The following is an 18,923-nucleotide window of genomic DNA, read 5'->3' on the forward strand; positions in this document are numbered from 1 at the left end:
AATGGGGAAAAACGGGAGAAAAAAAGGGAAAAAATTAGGGGAAAAATGGGGGGAATGGGGAGAAAAGCGGGAGAAGAAAGGGGGGGGAAAAATGGGGGGGAAATGGGAAAAAATGGGAAAAAAACGGGGGAAAAAGCAGAGGAAAAACGGGAGAAAAATGGGGGGAAAAAAGGGGGGAATGCGGGGAGGAAAGGGTTAAATCCCGAGGGAATTTCGGGCTAAATCCCGAGGGAATTTCGGGATTAAATCCCGGCGGAATTTCGGGAATATTGGGGGAAAACGGGGATTAAATCCCGGGAAAACTGCGGGAATTGGGGGCTTAAATCCCGGTGGAATCCCGGGAATGTTTGGGGGGACGGGGGGGGGGGGGATCGGGGCCTTAAATCCCGAGGGAAAACCGGGAATTTTGGGGGGAATAACGGGAGGAAAACGGGGGGGTCCCGGGAATACCGGGGGGGGTCCTGAGGGGATCCCGGGGGGGTTCTGGGGTGGGGGGGTCCTGAGGGGGTCCCGGGGGGGGATCGCGGGGGGAGGACGCTGAGGGGATCCGGGGGGTCCCGGGGGGCTCCGGGGTTACCGGGGGGTCCCGGGGGGGGGTCCCGGGGGGGTCCTGGGGGGGTCCGGGGGGTCCCGGGGGGGTCCCGGGTCCGGTCCGGGCCCGTTCGGCGCTTCCGGGCGCGGCCTGGGCAATGCGCACGCGCAGGGCGTGGAGTCGAGCGAGGAGAGAGCGCTGAGCCGAGTGCCGAGCGCGTCGATGCCACGCCCCTTTTCGCTTCTGGACCAATCGTAGCTCAGAACCGGGGGGGGAGAGCTTGGATTTGATTGACAGCATAACCGACCAATCAGCTGCATCATAGAAGTGATCGACAGCTCTCACAGCCAATCAGCGCGGGTTTATTGCCATGGATACAGGTAAACTGAGGCACGGCGCGGTTCCACAGCGGGAATTCCCAAAATTCCCACCGGGATTTGAGGAAAAGGACGGAGAGAAGCGGTCGTACCTGTTCGGGAGCGGGGGAAATGAGGCGCGAAGTGGTTCCAGAGTGAGATTCCCAACATTGGATTTTGGGGGGGGTTTCGGGTTTGTACCTTCCAGGGGGAAACTGAGGCACGGAGTGGTTCCATGGGAAAATCCCCGAATTCCTGGGATCTGCGGGGAGGGGACGGGGACGATTCCAGACTGGGAATCGCCAAAAATTCCCCCCTGGGATTTAATGGGGATCGTTGCTTTCCCAGGGGCAAACTGAGGCACGGGAGTGGTTCCATGGGAAAATCCCCAAATCCCGGCGATTTTTGACGGGGGGGGGTTGTACCTTCCCTGGGGAAACTGAGGCACGGGCAAATTCCCAAATCCCTGGAATTTTCTTTTTTGGGAGGTGGGGGGGGGGTCGTACCCGCCTGGGGAAACTGAGGCACGGGGTGAGAAGAGGAAGGCTTCGCCAGGAAAATTCCCCAGGGAAATTCCCAACTTCCTAAGGATTTCCGCTTTTTTTTTTTTTTTCCCCGGACAAACGGAGGCACCGCTGCCGCTTCCCCAGCGCGGAATTCCAGGCGGGAATCACAGCCCCAAACTGCCGTTCTTGCCCCCGAACTGCCTCCGATCCAGCAGATCCTTGTACTGCAGCTCCGGCATCGCCATCCGCACGCACAATTCCCTCTCCTCCTCGCCCAGCCCATCCTTGAGGGCGAATCCCAGGATTTTCCCCCCTCCCGGCGGCTGGAAGGGGCGGAGATTCCCATCGGGAATAGCCTGAGCCGGGATGGGCCCTCCACCCCTCAAACATCTCCCGGCTAAGAATTCCCGGCGCTGCCGGAGCCGGGCAACCTCGCGTTGGAGGCGGGAGATGCCGAATTTCTCGGCTTTCCTCCAGAAGCTGCGGTTGAGGTGCGAGTAGAGCGCCCAATCCAGGGAATTCCAAGCGCGGAGCCGCCGCATTTGGGCCGGCGAGAGCTCGGCCGGAGCATCCCGGGAGTTGTGGGCGAAGGTGTCCATGGAATCCCGCGGCCAGCACAGCTCGTCCCGCAGCAGCACCAAGGACTCGTCGAAGTTCTCGGCCAGCAGCACCAAGGGGAAGACGCGCTCCAGGCTGGCCAGCAGCTCCGGGATGCGGCTCGGGGCCACCGGCTCGGGCAGGCCGAAGTCGAACCACTGCAGGTTGCGGGCGTAGTGGTTGCCACGGATGCCCGGGCGGAAGAAACGCGAGGGGGAGGCCACGAAGGCGGCGAGCGAAGGCGAGCGGCGGAAGGCGGGAGCGGCGGCGCGGAAGTAGGAGAAGGCGGAGGCGCCCAGAGTGCCGGGGTCGCGCACGATGGAGAAGTAGAAGGAGTCGTTGGGCATCACCTTCTGCACCTGAGGGAGATGGAGGGAATTTTGGGGAATTTTTGAGATTTTTTTGGAATTTTTTTTAACTTTTTTTTGAGATTTTTTTGGAATTTTTGGGGATTTTTTTGGGATTTTTTCCGGGTTTTTTTCGGAATTTTTGGGGATTTTTTTAGATTTTTTGGGGAATTTTTAGGGAGTTTTTGGGGATTTTTGGGGGAATTTTTAGGGAATTTTTGGGGATTTTTTTGCGATTTTTTGGGGAATTTTTAGGGAGTTTTTGGGAATTTTTTTTGGAATTTTTTAGGGATTTTTCGGGGATTTTTTGGGGATTTTTTTCGGGTTTTTTTTGGGATTTTTTTGGATTTTTTTTGATTTTTGGGGGATTTTTTTTTAATTTTTTGGGATTTTTTTGGAATTTTTGGGGGATTTTTGGGGGATTTTTTTGGAATTTTTAGGGAGTTTTTGGGAATTTTTTTGGAATTTTTTAGGGATTTTTCGGGGATTTTTTGGGATTTTTTGGGATTTTTTTCGGGATTTTTTTGGGATTTTTGGGAATTTTTTGGGATTTTTGGGGCTGTGCCGAGCGGCGGCAGCGGCGGAAGGAGGAGAAGGCGGAGGCGCCCGGAGTGCCGGGGGCGCGCACGATGGAGAAGTAGAAGGAGTCGTTGGGCATCACCTTCTGCACCTGAGGGAGATGGAGGGAATTCGGGATTTTTTGGGGGTTTTTTTGGGATTTTTTGAGATTTTTTTGAGATTTTTTTGGAATTTTTTTTTACTTTTTTTTGAGATTTTTTTGGAATTTTTTTGGGATTTTTTTGGGATTTTTTCCGGGTTTTTTTCGGAATTTTTGGGGAATTTTTGGGGAATTTTTGGGATTTTTTTGAATTTTTTTTACTTTTTTTTGAGATTTTTTTGAGATTTTTTTGGAATTTTTTGGGATTTTTTTGGGATTTTTTCCGGGTTTTTTTCGGAATTTTTGGGGATTTTTTTGGGGAATTTTTAGGGAGTTTTTGGGAATTTTTTTGGAATTTTTTAGGGTTTTTTCCGGGATTTTTTGGGGATTTTTTTTTTTTTTTTCATTTTTTCGGAATTTTTCGGGGATTTTTGGGGGATTTTTTTGGGATTTTTTTACATATTTTTTGGGATGTCTTGGGGATTTTTTTGAGATTTTTTTGGATTTTTTTTTACTTTTTTTTAAGATTTTTTTGAGGTTTTTTTTGGAATTTTTTGGGATTTTTTCCGGGTTTTTTTCGGAATTTTTGGGGATTTTTTGGGGAATTTTTAGGGAGTTTTTGGGAATTTTTTGGAATTTTTTAGGGTTTTTTCCGGGATTTTTTGGGGATTTTTTTTTTTTATTTTATTTTTTCGGAATTTTTCGGGGATTTTTTGGGATTTTTTTAGGAATTTTTAACTTTTTTTTTTGGATTTTTTTGGGATTTTTTTGGAATTTTTTAGGGATCTTTTCGGAATTTTTCGGGGATTTTTTGGGATTTTTTTGGAATTTTTCGGGGATTTTTGGGGATTTTTTTGGATTTTTTTTTTTTTGGTTTTTCGGGATTTTTTTGGAATTTTTGGAGGATTTTTTGGGATTTTTTCGGGATTTTTGGGGATTTTTTTGGGGGGGATTTTTTTGGAATTTTTTTTGAGTATTTTTTTTACATTTTTTGAGATTTTTTTGAGATTTTTTTGGAATTTTTTTGGGATTTTTTTGGGGATTTTTTCCGGGTTTTTTTCGGAATTTTTGGGGATTTTTTGGGGATTTTTTAGGGAGTTTTTGGGGATTTTTGGGGGAATTTTTAGGGAGTTTTTGGGGATTTTTGGGGGAATTTTTAGGGAATTTTTGGGGATTTTTTTGCGATTTTTTGGGGAATTTTTAGGGAGTTTTTGGGAATTTTTTGTGGAATTTTTTAGGGATTTTTCGGGGATTTTTTTTGATTTTTGGCGGATTTTTTTCGGGTTTTTTTTGGGATTTTTTTGGATTTTTTTTATTTTTGGGGGATTTTTTTTTAATTTTTTGGGATTTTTTTGGAATTTTTGGGGGATTTTTTGGGGATTTTTTGGGGAATTTTTAGGGAGTTTTTGGGAATTTTTTTGGAATTTTTTAGGGATTTTTCGGGGATTTTTGGGGAATTTTGGGGGATTTTTTTGGATTTTTTTGGATTTTGGGGGGATTTTTTTTTTGAATTTTTGGGGATTTTTTGGAATTTTTTTTGAATTTTTGGGGATTTTTTGGAATTTTTTCAGGATTTGTTTGGAAATTTTTGCTGATTTTTTTTGGATTTTTGGGGAATTTTTGGAGATTTTTTAGGGAGTTTCTGGGCATTTTTGGGGTTTTTTTGGACTTTTTTTGGAACACTTCAGGGATTTTTTTTTAGGATTTTTGTGGGATTTTTTTTTTTGGATTTTTTGAACATTTTAAGAAATATTTCCGAATTTTTGGGGGATTTTTTTGGGGAATTTTTTGGGATTTTTGGGGCTGTGCCGAGCGGCGGCAGCGGCGGAAGGAGGAGAAGGCGGAGGCGCCCGGAGTGCCGGGGTCGCGCACGATGGAGAAGTAGAAGGAGTCGTTGGGCATCACCTTCTGCACCTGAGGGAGATGGAGGGAATTCGGGATTTTTTGGGGTTTTTTTTGGGATTTTTTGAGATTTTTTTGAGATTTTTTTGGAATTTTTTTTTACTTTTTTTTGAGATTTTTTTGGAATTTTTGGGGATTTTTTTGGGATTTTTTCCGGGTTTTTTTCGGAATTTTTGGGGATTTTTTGGGGAATTTTTAGGGAGTTTTTGGGGATTTTTGGGGGAATTTTTAGGGAATTTTTGGGGATTTTTTTGCGATTTTTTGGGGAATTTTTAGGGAGTTTTTGGGATTTTTTTTTTTGGAATTTTTAAGGGATTTTTCGGGGATTTTTTTGGATTTTTTTGGATTTTTTTGGATTTTTTGGGGATTTTTTTGGGATTTTTTGGGGGGATTTTTTGGGATTTTTTGGGATTTTTTTGGGATTTTTTTTTGAATTTTTGGGGATTTTTTTGGAATTTTTGGGGGATTTTTTGGGGATTTTTTTGGAATTTTTAGGGAGTTTTTGGGAATTTTTTTTGGAATTTTTCGGGGATTTTTTTGGATTTTTTTGGATTTTTTGGGGATTTTTTGGGGTTTTTTTGGGGGATTTTTTTGGGATTTGTTTGGATTTTTTGGGGATTTTTTTTGAATTTTTGGGGATTTTTTTGGAATTTTTGGGGGATTTTTTTGGGATTTTTTTACCTTTTTTTTTTTGATGTTTGGGGGATTTTTTGGGGGATTTTTTTGGATTTTTTTGGGGATTTTTTTGGGATTTTTGGGAATTTTTTGGGATTTTTGGGGCTGTGCCGAGCGGCGGCAGCGGCGGAAGGAGGAGAAGGCGGAGGCGCCCGGAGTGCCGGGGGCGCGCACGATGGAGAAGTAGAAGGAGTCGTTGGGCATCACCTTCTGCACCTGAGGGAGATGGAGGGAATTTTGGGGAATTTTTGGGGAATTTTTGGAGATTTTTTCCGGGTTTTTTTCGGAATTTTTGGGGATTTTTTTGGAATTTTTGGGGGTTTTTTTAGGGATTTTTTTGGAATTTTTGGGGGATTTTTTTTTGAATTTTTAGGGAGTTTTTGGGAATTTTTTTTGGAATTTTTTAGGGATTTTTCGGGGATTTTTTTGGATTTTTTGGGGATTTTTTGGGGTTTTTTTGGGGGATTTTTTTTGGGTTTTTTTGGATTTTTTTTTGATTTGGGGGGGATTTTTTTTTTAATTTTTGGGGATTTTTTTGGAATTTTTGGGGGATTTTTTGGGGATTTTTTTTGGAATTTTTAGGGAGTTTTTGGGGATTTTTTTGGAATTTTTTAGGGATTTTTCGGGGATTTTTTTGGATTTTTTTGGGATTTTTTTCGGGTTTTTTTGGGGGATTTTTTTGGGTTTTTTTGGATTTTTTTTGATTTGGGGGGGATTTTTTTTTTAATTTTTTGGGATTTTTTTGGAATTTCTGGGGGATTTTTTTTGGAATTTTTAGGGAGTCTTTGGGGATTTTTGGGGGAATTTTTAGGGAATTTTTGGGGATTTTTTTGGGAATTTTTAGGGAGTTTTTGGGATTTTTTTTGGAATTTTTTAGGGGTTTTTCCGGGATTTATTGGGGAGTTTTTTTTTTGAATTTTTGGGGATTTTTTTGGGATTTTTTGGGGAATTTTTAGGGAGTTTTTGGGAATTTTTTTGGAATTTTTTAGGGTTTTTTCCGGGATTTTTTGGGGATTTTTTTTTTTAATTTTATTTTTTCGGAATTTTTCGGGGATTTTTTGGGATTTTTTTAGGATTTTTTTACATTTTTTTTTTGATTTTTTGGGATTTTTTGGGAATTTTTTAGGGATCTTTTCGGAATTTTTCGGGGATTTTTTGGGATTTTTTTGGAATTTTTGGGGGATTTTTTGGGATTTTTTTGGATTTTTTTTTGTTTTTTCGGGATTTTTTCAGAATTTTTCGGGGATTTTTAGGGAGCTTTTGGAGATTTTTTTGGAATTTTTTGGGGATTTTTTTTTATTTTTTAGGGGATTTTTCCTGAATTTTTGGAGGATTTTTTTGGATTTTTTCGGGATTTTTTTTTTTTATTTTTGGGGGATTTTTTTGGAATTTTTTTTTACTTTTTTTGGAATTTTTTTGAGGGTTTTTTGGAATTTTTGGGGGTGTTCTTTGGGATTTTTTGGGGACTTTTTCGGAATTTTTTTTTGATTTTTTGGGGATTTTTTGGAGGGATTTTTTGAGATTTTTGGGGGGATTTTAAAAAAATTTTTTATTTTTTGGGATTTTTTTTTGGATTTTGGGGGGATTTTTAGGGAGTTTTTGGGGATTTTCTTGGGAATTTTTAGGGTTTTTTTGGATTTTTTTGGCATTTTTGGGGATTTTTTCGAGATATTTCTGGAATTTTTTGGTATTTTGGGGGGATTTTTTTGGAATTTTTTTATTTTTATTTTTTGGGTTTTTTTGAATTTTTTGGGATTTTTTGAGGGTTTTTTTGAGATTTCTTTTGAATTTTTTGGGGATTTTTTTGGGGATTTTTATGGAGTTTTGGGGGATTTTTTTCGAATTTTTTTTTAATTTTTAGGGATATTTTTTGAATTTTTGGGGGATTTTTTCGGAATTTTTTGGCGATTTTTTTCGGATTTTTTTGAGGGATGTTTTTGGATTTTTCGAAATTTTTTGGGTTTTTTGGAAATTTTGCGGTGTGTTGTTTTGATTTTTTGGAAATTTTTTTGAAACTTTTTCGGGTTTTTTCGGCATTTTCTGGGCATTTTTAAAAATTCTTTTGGGGCTATTTTGGGATTTTTTGTGGGGTTTTTTTGGGCTTTTTGGGGGATTTTTTAGGGTTTTTTCATGATTTTTTGGGGCATTTTTTTTGGATTTTATCAGGGGTTTTTTGGGGAATTTTGGGGTTTTTTTTGGGAAATTTTTCGGGGTTTTTTGCGGGATTTTTTTGAATTTTCCGGGTGTTTCCATGATTTTTTGGGAGGTTTTTTTTGGATTGTTTTCGGGGCTTTTTTTGGGATTTTTGGGGTTTTTTTCCCCATGATTTATTTAGGATTTTTTTAAATTTTGTTTTGTTTTTTTATGATTTTTTGTGGTTTTTGGGGTTTTTTTTTGTGATTGTTTTTTATTTTTTGTGTGGTTTTTTTTGATTTTTTGGAATTTTTGTTTTTTTTTTCATGGTGTTTTTTGGGATATCTTCGGGATTTTTTCATTGTTCTTTTGTGAATTTTTGGTGATTCCCTTTTTCCCCACCCCGCCCTGCTGCGAAACACCCCCAAACCCACCCCAAAAATACCCCAAAAAATCCCTCCAAAATCCCCAAAAAATCCCCAAAAAATCCCCCAAGACTCCCCCAAAATATCCCCAAAAATCTCAAAAAAAATCCCCCCAAAATCCCCTTAAAATCCCCCCCAAAAAATCCTCACAAAATCCCCAAAAATCCACCCCCAAAAAAACCAAAAAAGCCCCCCAAAAAATTTAAAAATCCCACAAAATCCCCCAAAATTCCAAAAAATTCCCCAAAAAATCCCCAAAAAATCCAAAAAAGCCCCCCAAAAATGCGTAAAAAATACAAAAAAAATCTCCAAAAATCAACGAAAAATTCCGAAAAAGTCCCCAAAAAAATCCCCCCAAAAAACAAACAAAATAGCCCCCCCAAAAATAAAAAAATCCTACAAAATCCCTAAAAATAAAAAAAAATCCCAAAAAAATCTCAAAAAACCCCCAAGAACTCAAAAAAAAATCCCCCAACAAAATCCCAAAAAATGCCAAAAAAAAATCCCCAGAAATCCCCCCAAAAATCCTCCAAAATCCCCTGAAAATCCCCCAAAAAATCCAAAAAAATCCTCAAAAAAATCCCAAAAGTCCCCAAAAAATCAAAAAACCCCTCAAAGAATCCCAAAAATCCCCCCCAAAATAAAAAGAAATCCCACCAAAAAATCCCCAAAAAATCCCCCAAAAAATCCCAAAAAATCCCCCAAATCCCCAAAATCCAAAAACATCCTCAAAAATCCCCCAAAAAATCCCCAAAAAATCCCTAAAAAAATTCCCTCCAAATAAAAAAAATCCCCCAAAACCCCCCAAAAATCAAAAAAAACCCCCAAAAATCCCAAAAAAATCCCCAAAAAATTGCCCCAAAAATCCAAAAAAAGCCTCAATAATTTCCAAAAAATCCCCCAAAAAATCCAAAAAAACCCTCCAAAAATCCCCAAAAAATCCCCCCAAAAATCCCCCAAATCCCCAAAATCCAAAAACATCCCCAAAAATCCCTTAAAAATCCCCCCAAAATCCCCAAAAAATCCCTAAAAAATCCCCCCAAAAATCAAAAAAATCCCCAAAATCCCCCCCAAAAAATACTTTAAAAATCCCCAAAAAATCCCCAACCCCCCTCCAACCCCCAAAATCGCCGTTTTTCGCCCCAAAGCGCACCTCGGACAGGTTGAACCTCATGTGGTGGCAGAGGATGTCGAACTCGCCCCCGGCCCCGGGCCGGTAGCCACGGACCCCGAATCCCCCTGAGCCCCTCAAATCCCCTGAAACTGCCCCAAATCCTCCTTCCCCACCCCAACCTGCCCCAAAAACCCCCAAAATCCCCCCAAAAGCCCCCAAAAACCCCCAAAATTTCTCCAAAAAATCTCAAAAAATCAACAAAAAACCCCAGAGATCCCCCAAAAAAATCCCAGAAATGCCCCCAAAAAAATTCCCAAAAAATCCCCCAAAAGTCCCCCAAAAAATCCCCAAAAATCTCCAAAAAAAATCCCCCCAAATCCCCTCAAAATCCCCCAAAAAATCCAAAAAAATCCTCAAAAAATCCCCAAAAATGCCCCCGAAAAAAACCAAAAAAGCCCCCCCAAAAAATCCCACAAAATCCCCAAAAATTCTCAAAAAATCCTCAAAAAATCCCCAAAAAAGCCCCCAAAAATCAACAAAAATCAACAAAATAACCCCAAAAAATCCCCCCAGAAAAAACAAACAAAAAAAGCCCCAAAAAATCCCACAAAATCCCCAAAAAGCCCCAAAAATATCCCCCAGAAAAAATAAAAAAAAACCTCAAAAAATCCCCAACAAACCTCTAAAAATCCCAAAAAATTCCAAAAAAAACCCCAAAAATAAGAAAAAAACCCCAACCCCCCCCCCCCCAAAATACTTTAAAAATCCCCAAAAACTCCCCAACCCCCCTCCAACCCCCAAAATCGCCGTTTTTCGCCCCAAAGCGCACCTCGGACAGGTTGAACCTCATGTGGTGGCAGAGGATGTCGAACTCGCCCCCGGCCCCGGGCCGGTAGCCACGGACCCCGAATCCCCCTGAGCCCCTCAAATCCCCTGAAACTGCCCCAAATTCTCCTTCCCCACCCCAACCTGCCCCAAAATCCCCAAAATCCCCCCAAAAGCCCCCAAAAACCCCCAAAATTTCTCCAAAAAATCTCAAAAAATCACCAAAAAACCCCAAAGATCCCCCAAAAAAATCCCAGAAATGCCCCCAAAAAAATTCCCAAAAAATCCCCCAAAAGTCCCCCAAAAAATCCCCCCCAAAAAAATCCCCTCAAAATCCCCCAAAAAATCCAAAAAAATCCTCAAAAAATCCCCAAAAATGCCCCCGAAAAAAACCAAAAAAGCCCCCCCAAAAAATCCCACAAAATCCCCAAAAATTCTCAAAAAATCCCCAAAAAATCCCCAAAAAAGCCCCCAAAAATCTCCAAAAATCAACAAAAAAATCCCCCCAGAAAAAACAAACAAAAAAAGCCCAAAAAATCCCACAAAATCCCCAAAAATCCCCCCAAATATTCCCCCAGAAAAAATAAAAAAAACCCTCAAAAAATCCCCAACAAACCTCTAAAAATCCCAAAAAATTCCAAAAAAACCCCCCAAAAATAAGAAAAAACCCCAACCCCCCCCCCCAAAAATACTTTAAAAATCCCCAAAAAATCCCCAACCCCCCTCCAACCCCCAAAATCGCCGTTTTTCGCCCCAAAGCGCACCTCGGACAGGTTGAACCTCATGTGGTGGCAGAGGATGTCGAAGTCGCCCCCGGCCCCGGGCCGGTAGCCACGGACCCCGAATCCCCCTGAGCCCCTCAAATCTCCTGAAACTGCCCCAAATCCTCCTTCCCCACCCCAACCTGCCCCAAAAACCCCCAAAACCCCCAAAATTTCTCCAAAAATCCCCCCAAAATTTCTCCAAAAAATCTCAAAAAATCAACAAAAAACCCCAGAGATCCCCCAAAAAAATCCCAGAAATGCCCCCAAAAAAATTCCCAAAAAATCCCCCAAAAGTCCCCCAAAAATCTCCAAAAAAATTTCCCCAAATCCCCTCAAAATCTCCCAAAAAATCCAAAAAAATCCTCAAAAAATCCCCAAAAATGCCCCCGAAAAAAACCAAAAAAGCCCCCCCAAAAAATCCCACAAAATCCCCAAAAATTCTCAAAAAATCCTCAAAAAATCCCCAAAAAATCCCCCAAAAATCTCCAAAAATCAACAAAATAACCCCAAAAAATCCCCCCAGAAAAAACAAACAAAAAAAGCCCCAAAAAAATCCCACAAAATCCCCAAAAAGCCCCAAAAATATCCCCCCAGAAAAAATAAAAAAAACCCTCAATAAATCCCCAACAAACCTCTAAAAATCCCAAAAAATTCCAAAAAACCCCCCAAAAATAAGAAAAAACCCCAACCCCCCCCCCCCAAAAATACTTTAAAAATCCCCAAAAAATCCCCAACTCCCCCCCAACCCCCAAAATCGCCGTTTTTCGCCCCAAAGCGCACCTCGGACAGGTTGAACCTCATGTGGTGGCAGAGGATGCCGAACTCGCCCCCGGCCCCGGGCCGGTAGCCACGGACCCCGAATCCCCCTGAGCCCCTCAAATCCCCTGAAACTGCCCCAAATTCTCCTTCCCCACCCCAACCTGCCCCAAAACCCCCCAAAAGACCCCCAAAATTTCTCCAAAAATCCTCAAAAAATTTCTCCTAAAAATCTCAAAAAATCAACAAAAAACCCCAAAGATCCCCCAAAAAAATCCCAGAAATGCCCCCAAAAAAATTCCCAAAAAATCCCCCAAAAGTCCCCCAAAAATCTCCAAAAAAATTTCCCCAAATCCCCTCAAAATCCCCCCAAAAATCCCCAAAAATCCTCAAAAAATCCCCAAAAATGCCCCCGAAAAAAACCAAAAAAGCCCTCCCCCAAAATCCCACAAAATCCCCAAAAATTCTCAAAAAATCCCCAAAAAATCCCCCAAAAATCTCCAAAAATCAACAAAAAAAACCCCAAAAAATCCCCCCAGAAAAAACAAACAAAAAAAGCCCAAAAAATCCCACAAAATCCCCAAAAAGCCCCAAAAATACCCCCCAGAAAAAATAAAAAAAACCCTCAATAAATCCCCAACAAACCTCTAAAAATCCCCAAAAATTCCAAAAACCCCCCAAAAATAAGAAAAAACCCCAACCCCCCCCCCCCAAAAATACTTTAAAAATCCCCAAAAAATCCCCAACCCCCCTCCAACCCCCAAAATCGCCGTTTTTCGCCCCAAAGCGCACCTCGGACAGGTTGAACCTCATGTGGTGGCAGAGGATGTCGAAGTGGCCCGCGGCGCCGGGCCGGTAGCCACGCACGCGCTCGGCGCGGAAGGGGGCGGGGTAGCCGAACTGGTAGCGGTGGGGGAGGGCGAAGCGCAGCTGTCGCGACTCCCCGTATCGCGACAGGACGTTCACCACGCTGCTGCCGCCCGTCTTGTGCGTCTTGAGGAACACCACGTGCGAGCGCGGCCGGCACGCGGCGCGGCCCGGCGCCGGCGGGGCGGCTCTGCGGGAGGCGGCGGGCGGGCTCAGAGTCGCGATAGAGCCGTCTAGGTCGCGATATCGGGCCCCAGAATTGCGATATTGCCGTTTATGTCGCGATATCGGCCCCCAGGAGAGTGAGGTTGCTGTTTGTGTCGCGATATCAGCCCCAGAATTGCGTTATTGCCGCTTATGTCGCGATATCGGCCCCCCAGGAGAGCGAGGTTGCCATTTATGTCGCGATATCGGCCCCAGAATTGCGTTATTGCCGTTTATGTCGCGATATCTGCCCCCCCCGGGAGAGCGAGGTTGCCGTTTGTGTCGCGATATCGGCCCCAGAATTGCGAGGTTCCTGCCTATGTCGCGATATCGGCCCCCCCGGGAGAGCGAGGTTCCTGCCTATGTCGCGATATTGGCCCCAGAATAGCGATATTCCCGTCTATGTCGCGATATCGGCTCCCCAAGAGAGCGAGGTTGCCGTTTATGTCGCGATATCGGCCCCAGAATTGCGATATTCCCGTCTATGTCGCGATATCAGCCCCCAAAATCGCGAGATTTGCCCCCAAAATCCCACTGAAATCCTGGCATCTCACACCTATGTCGCAATATCTGCCCCCAGAATCGCGAGGTTCCCACCTATGTCGTGATATCTGTCCCCAAAATCGCGAGATTTGCCCCCAAAATCCCACTGAAATCCTGGCACCTCACACCTATGTCGCGATATCTGTCCCCAGAATCGCGATATTTCCCCCCCAAATCCCAAAATCTGCCCCCAAATCCGGATATTTCCCCCCTAAATTGCCCCAAAATCCTGGTATTTCCCCCCAAATCCCAACATTTCCCCCCCCAAATCCCCAAATCTGCCCCAAATCCCACCCAAATCCCAACATTTCCCACCCAAATCCCAAAATCTCCCCCCAAATCCCCCCCAAATCCCAACATTTACCCCCAAATCCCACCCAAATCCCAACATTTCCCACCCAAATCCCAAAATCTCCCCCCAAATCCCCCCCAAATCCCAACATTTCCCCCCCAAATGCAAAAATCTGCCCCAAATCTCCCCCAAATCCCGGTATTTTCCCCCAAATTCCGAAATCTGCCCCAAATCCCCCCCAAATCCCAGTATTTCCTACCAAATCCCCCCAAAATCCCGGTATTTCCCCCCAAATCCCACCCGAATCCCAACATTTCCCACCCAAATCCCAAAATCTCCCCCCAAATCCCACCCAAATCCCAACATTTCCCACCCAAATCCCAAAATCTCCCCCCAAATCCCACCCAAATCTGGATATTTCCCCTCAAATCCCAACATTTACCCCCAAATCCCACCCAAATCCCAGTATTTCACCCCCAAATCCCAAAATTTCCCCCCAAATCCCACCCAAATCCGGATTATTTCCCACCCAAATCCCAAAATCTGCCCCAAATCTGCCCCAAATCCCAACATTTCTCCCTCAAATCCCAAAATTTCCCCCCAAATCCCACCCAAATCCCAACATTTCCCACCCAAATCCCAAAATCTCCCCCCAAATCCCACCCAAATCCGGATATTTCCCTCCAAATCCCGAAATCTCCCCCCAAATCCCACCCAAATCCCGGTATTTCACCCCCAAATCCCAACATTTCCCCCCAAATCCCACCCAAATCTGGATATTTCACCCCCAAATCCCAAAATTTCCCCCCAAATCCCACCCAAATCCGGATTATTTCCCCCCAAATCCCAAAATCTGCCCCAAATCCCCCCCAAATCCCAACATTTCTCCCTCAAATCCCAAAATTTACCCCCAAATCCCACCCAAATCCCAACATTTCCCACCCAAATCCCAAAATCTCCCCCCAAATCCCCCCCAAATCCCAACATTTCACCCCCAAATCCCAACATTTACCCCCAAATCCCACCCGAATCCCAACATTTCCCACCCAAATCCCAAAATTTCCCCCCAAATCCCACCCGAATCCCAACATTTCCCACCCAAATCCCAAAATCTCCCCCCAAATCCCACCCAAATCTGGATATTTCCCCTCAAATCCCAAAATTTACCCCCAAATCCCACCCAAATCCGGATATTTCACCCCCAAATCCCAAAATTTCCCCCCAAATCCCTCCCAAATCCTGATTATTTCCCCCCAAATCCCAAAATCTGCCCCAAATCCCCCCCAAATCCCAACATTTCACCCCCAAATCCCAACATTTCCCCCCAAATCCCACCCGAATCCCAACATTTCCCACCCAAATCCCAAAATTTCCCCCCAAATCCCACCCAAATCCGGATATTTCCCTCCAAATCCCGAAATCTCCCACCAAATCCCACCCAAATCCAGATATTTCACCCCCAAATCCCAACATTTCCCCCCAAATCCCTCCCAAATCCTGATTATTTCCTCCCAAATCCCAAAATCTGCCCCAAATCCCCCCCAAATCCCCCCGAAATCCCGATATCCCCCCCAAATCCCGATATTTTCCCCCAAATCCCCCCGAAATCCCTTGACCTCATCCCGGAATTCCGGAATTCCGAGGGATCCCCCAAGAGTTGGGGCTCCCCCAATTCCCGAGGGATTCCACACCCAACCCCTCCCCCCCCTTTTTAAAGGGATTCGGGACCCCCAGGAATTCGGGAACGCCGCCCTTCGGGATTTTTGGGATTCCCTCTGGGATTCGGGGTCTCCCCTGGAATTTTGGGGTCTCCCCTGGGATTTTGGGGGATTCCCTCTGGGATTTGGGGGATTCCCTCTGGGATTTTGGGGATTCCCCTGGGATTTTGGGATTCCCTCTGGGATTTCGGGGTTTCCCTCTGGGATTTGGGGGATTCCCTCTGGGATTTTGGGGATTCCCTCTGGGATTTTGGGATTCCCTCTGGGATTTCGGGGTTTCCCTCTGGGATTTGGGGGATTCCCTCTGGGATTTTGGGGTCTCCCCTGGGATTTTGGGATCTCCTCTGGGATTTTAGGGTCTCCCCTGGGATTTGGGGATTCCCTCTGGGATTTCAGGGTGTCCCCATGGATTTTGGGATTTTCGGGTCTCCCCTGGGATTTTGGGGGATTCCCTCTGGGGTTTTGGGGATTCCCTCTGGGATTTTAGGGTCTCCCCCGGGATTTTGGGGTTTGCCTTTGGGATTTTGGGGATTCCCTCTGGGATTTTCGGGATTCCCTCTGGGATTTTAGGGTGTCCCCATGGATTTTGGGATTTTGGGGTCTCCCCTGGGATTTTGGGGGATTCCCTCTGGGATTTTGGGGATTCCCTCTGGGATTTCAGGGTGTCCCCATGGATTTTGGGGTCTCCCCTGGGATTTTGGGGTCTCCCCTGGGATTTTGGGGGATTCCCTCTGGGATTTTGGGGTTTCCCTCTGGGATTTCGGGGTCTCCCCCTGGATTTTGGGGTCTCCCCCGGGATTTTGGGTTCTCCCCTGGGATTTTGGGATCTCCTCTGGGATTTTGGGGTCTCCCCCTGGATTTTGGGGGTCTCCCTCTGGATTTTGGGGTCTCCCCCGGGATTTTGGGGTCTCCCCTGGGATTTTGGGGTTTCCCTCTGGGATTTCGGGGTCTCCCCCTGGATTTTGGGATCTCCCCTGGGATTTTGGGGTTTCCCTCTGGGATTTCGGGGATTCCCTCTGGGATTTGGGGGATTCCCTCTGGGATTTTGGGGTCTCCCCTGGGATTTTGGGGTCTCACCTGCGCCGGAGGGGCCCCCCCAGGAGCCCCAGGGTGAAGCCGACGGTGACGAAGAGCCCCAGGGCCGCCCCGAGCGGGGACAGGCGGCGGCAGCCGGGGGGGGGCCTCATCCTCGGGGGGAGGGGCACCGGCCTGGGGGAGGGGCGGCACCGAGGGGTCACCCCAAAAACGGACACGGCCCCAAACCCCAGTCCCGGGACCCCAAATCCCAGTCCCAGTGTCCCCAAATCCCAATCCCGGTGTCCCCAAACCCCAGTCCCAGTGTCCCCAAATCCCAATCCCGGTGTCCCCAAATCCCGATCCCGGTGTCCCAAACCCCAGTCCCGGGACCCCAAATCCCAGTCCCAGGACCCCAAATCCCAGTCCCGGGACCCCAAATCCCAGTCCAAGAGTCCCCAAATCCCAGTCCCAGTGTCCCCAAATCCCAGTCCCCGGACCCCAAATCCCAGTCCCAGTGTCCCCAAATCCCAGTCCCGGGACCCCAAATCCCAGTCCCAGGACCCCAAACCCCAGTCCCAGGACCCCAAATCCCAGTCCAAGAGTCCCCAAATCCCAGTCCCAGGACCCCAAATCCCAGTCCTGGTGTCCCAAATCCCAGTCCCAGGACCCCAAATCCCAGTTCCAGGACCCCAAATCCCAGTCCCAGAACCCCAAATCCCAGTCCCAGGACCCCAAATCCCAGTCCCAGGACCCCAAATCCCAGTCCCAGTGTCCCCAAATCCCATTCCCGGGACCCCAAATCCCAGTCCCAGGACCCCAAATCCCAGTCCCGGTGTCCCAAATCCCATTCCCAGTGTCCCCAAATCCCGATCCCGGGACCCCAAATCCCACTCCCAGGACCCCAAATCCCAGTCCCGGTGTCCCCAAATCCCAGTCCCAGGACCCCAAATCCCAGTCCCGGTGTCCCCAAATCCCAGTCCCGGTGTCCCCAATCCCGATCCCAGGACCCCAAATCCCAGTCCCGGTGTCCCCAAATCCCGATCTCAGGACCCCAAATCCCAGTCCCAGGACCCCAAATCCCAGTCCCAGAACCCCAAATCCCGATCCCGGGACCCCAAATCCCGATCCCAGGTGACCCCAAATCCCAGTCCCGGGACCCCAAATCCCAGTCCTGGTGTCCCCTCCCCAAATCCCGGACAGGGATCCCCCCCCGGGACTCCAAATCCCAGTCCCAGTGTCCCCAATCCCAGTCCAAGTGTCCCCAAATCCCAGTCCCGGTGTCCCCTCCCCCATCCCGGTCCCGGGACCCCCCCTGGGACCCCAATCCCAGTCCCAGGACCCCAAATCCCAGTCCCGGTGTCCCCCCAGGGACTCCCAATTCCCGGTGCCGGGACCCCCCTGTCCCCCCTTTTCCCATTCCCGGTGTCCCCTCCCCGTCCCTTTCCCGCTCCCGGACCCCCCCAGGACCCCCCAAATCCCGGTGTCCCCCCCCCCCCCTTGTCCCCAAATCCCGGGACCACCCCGGGTCCCTTTCCCATTCCCGGAATTCCCCCAATCCCATTCCCGGTGTCCCCCCCAAAGTCCCCGTTATCCCTCGTGTCCCCCCTCAATTCCCGCTTTTCCCCCCCAATTCCCGGTTCCCCCCGATCCCAAATCCCAATTCCCGCTTTCCCCCCCAATTCCCGGTTCCCCCCGATCCCAAATCCCAATTCCCACTTTCCCCCCATTCCCGGTTCCCCCCCTCCCGATCCCAATTCCCGGTTCCCCCCGATCCCAAATCCCAATTCCCACTTTCCCCCCATTCCCGCTTTCCCCCCCATTCCCGGTTCCCCCCGACCCCAAATCCCAATTCCCACTTTCCCCCCATTCCCGCTTTCCCCCCCATTCCCGGTTCCCCCCCGATCCCAAATCCCAATTCCCACTTTCCCCCCATTCCCGGTTTCCCCCCCTCCCGATCCCAATTCCCGGTTCCCCCCCGATCCCAAATCCCAATTCCCGCCTTCCCCCCATTCCCGGTGCCTCCCCCGATCCTAATTCCCGGGTTTCCCCCCGATCCCAAATCCCAATTCCCGATTTTCCCCCATTCCCGGTTTCTCCCCCTCCCTCTCTCACCGCGGCCTCGCTCAGCTCCGCCACATCCCGGAGGGGGTCCCGGGGGGGATCTCCCGGTGATCCCACAGATTCCCGGCGATCCCAAAGATCCCTGCGATCCCAAAAGTTCCCGGAATCCCAAAAATCCCCGGAGTTCCCGATCCTTCTTTTCCCTGCCCCGAAAACTTTTCCCCTTTTGTCTCCGGCCCCGCCCCGGGACGGCCCCGGCCGGGCGGAGCGGGACCGGGAATGGGGTCGGGAATGGGATCGGGATTTGGGACGGGAACAGGGCGGGAATGGGGCGGGAATGGGGCGGGAATGGGAATAGGATCGGGAATGGGATCGGGACGGCCCCGGCCGGGCGGGGCGGGACCGGGAATGGGGTCGGGAATGGGATTTGGGATGGGAATGGGACCGGGAATGGGATCGGGATTTGGGACGGGAACGGGGCGGGAATGGGAATAGGAACGGGAATGGGATCGGGACGGCCCCGGCCGGGCGGGGCGGGACCGGGAATGGGGTCGGGAATGGGATTTGGGACGGGAACGGGGCGGGAATGGGAATAGGAACGGGAATGGGATCGGGACGGCCCCGGCCGGGC

At 47.4% G+C, this 18,923-nt stretch overlaps 1 protein-coding gene across 1 annotated transcript; it reads right to left on the reverse strand.

The window, feature by feature from the left end:
- Nucleotides 1–1,558: 1,558 nt before the first annotated feature.
- Nucleotides 1,559–18,448, reverse strand: GAL3ST4 (galactose-3-O-sulfotransferase 4; the record flags this gene model as incomplete). The annotated part of the gene is made up of 4 exons (XM_082300579.1): nt 18,344–18,448; nt 16,292–16,423; nt 12,383–12,647; nt 1,559–2,350 (listed from the first exon to the last, which is right to left on the reverse strand). The coding sequence occupies exons 2-4, from the start codon at nt 16,399–16,401 to the stop codon at nt 1,559–1,561; spliced, it is 1,167 nt and encodes a 388-aa protein (XP_082156705.1). The 5' UTR covers nt 16,402–16,423; nt 18,344–18,448.
- Between the last annotated feature and the right edge of the window lie 475 nt (nt 18,449–18,923).

This window comes from Coloeus monedula (assembly GCF_965178545.1).
Source record: "Coloeus monedula genome assembly, chromosome: 40".
Classification (NCBI taxonomy): Eukaryota; Metazoa; Chordata; class Aves; order Passeriformes; family Corvidae; genus Coloeus; species Coloeus monedula.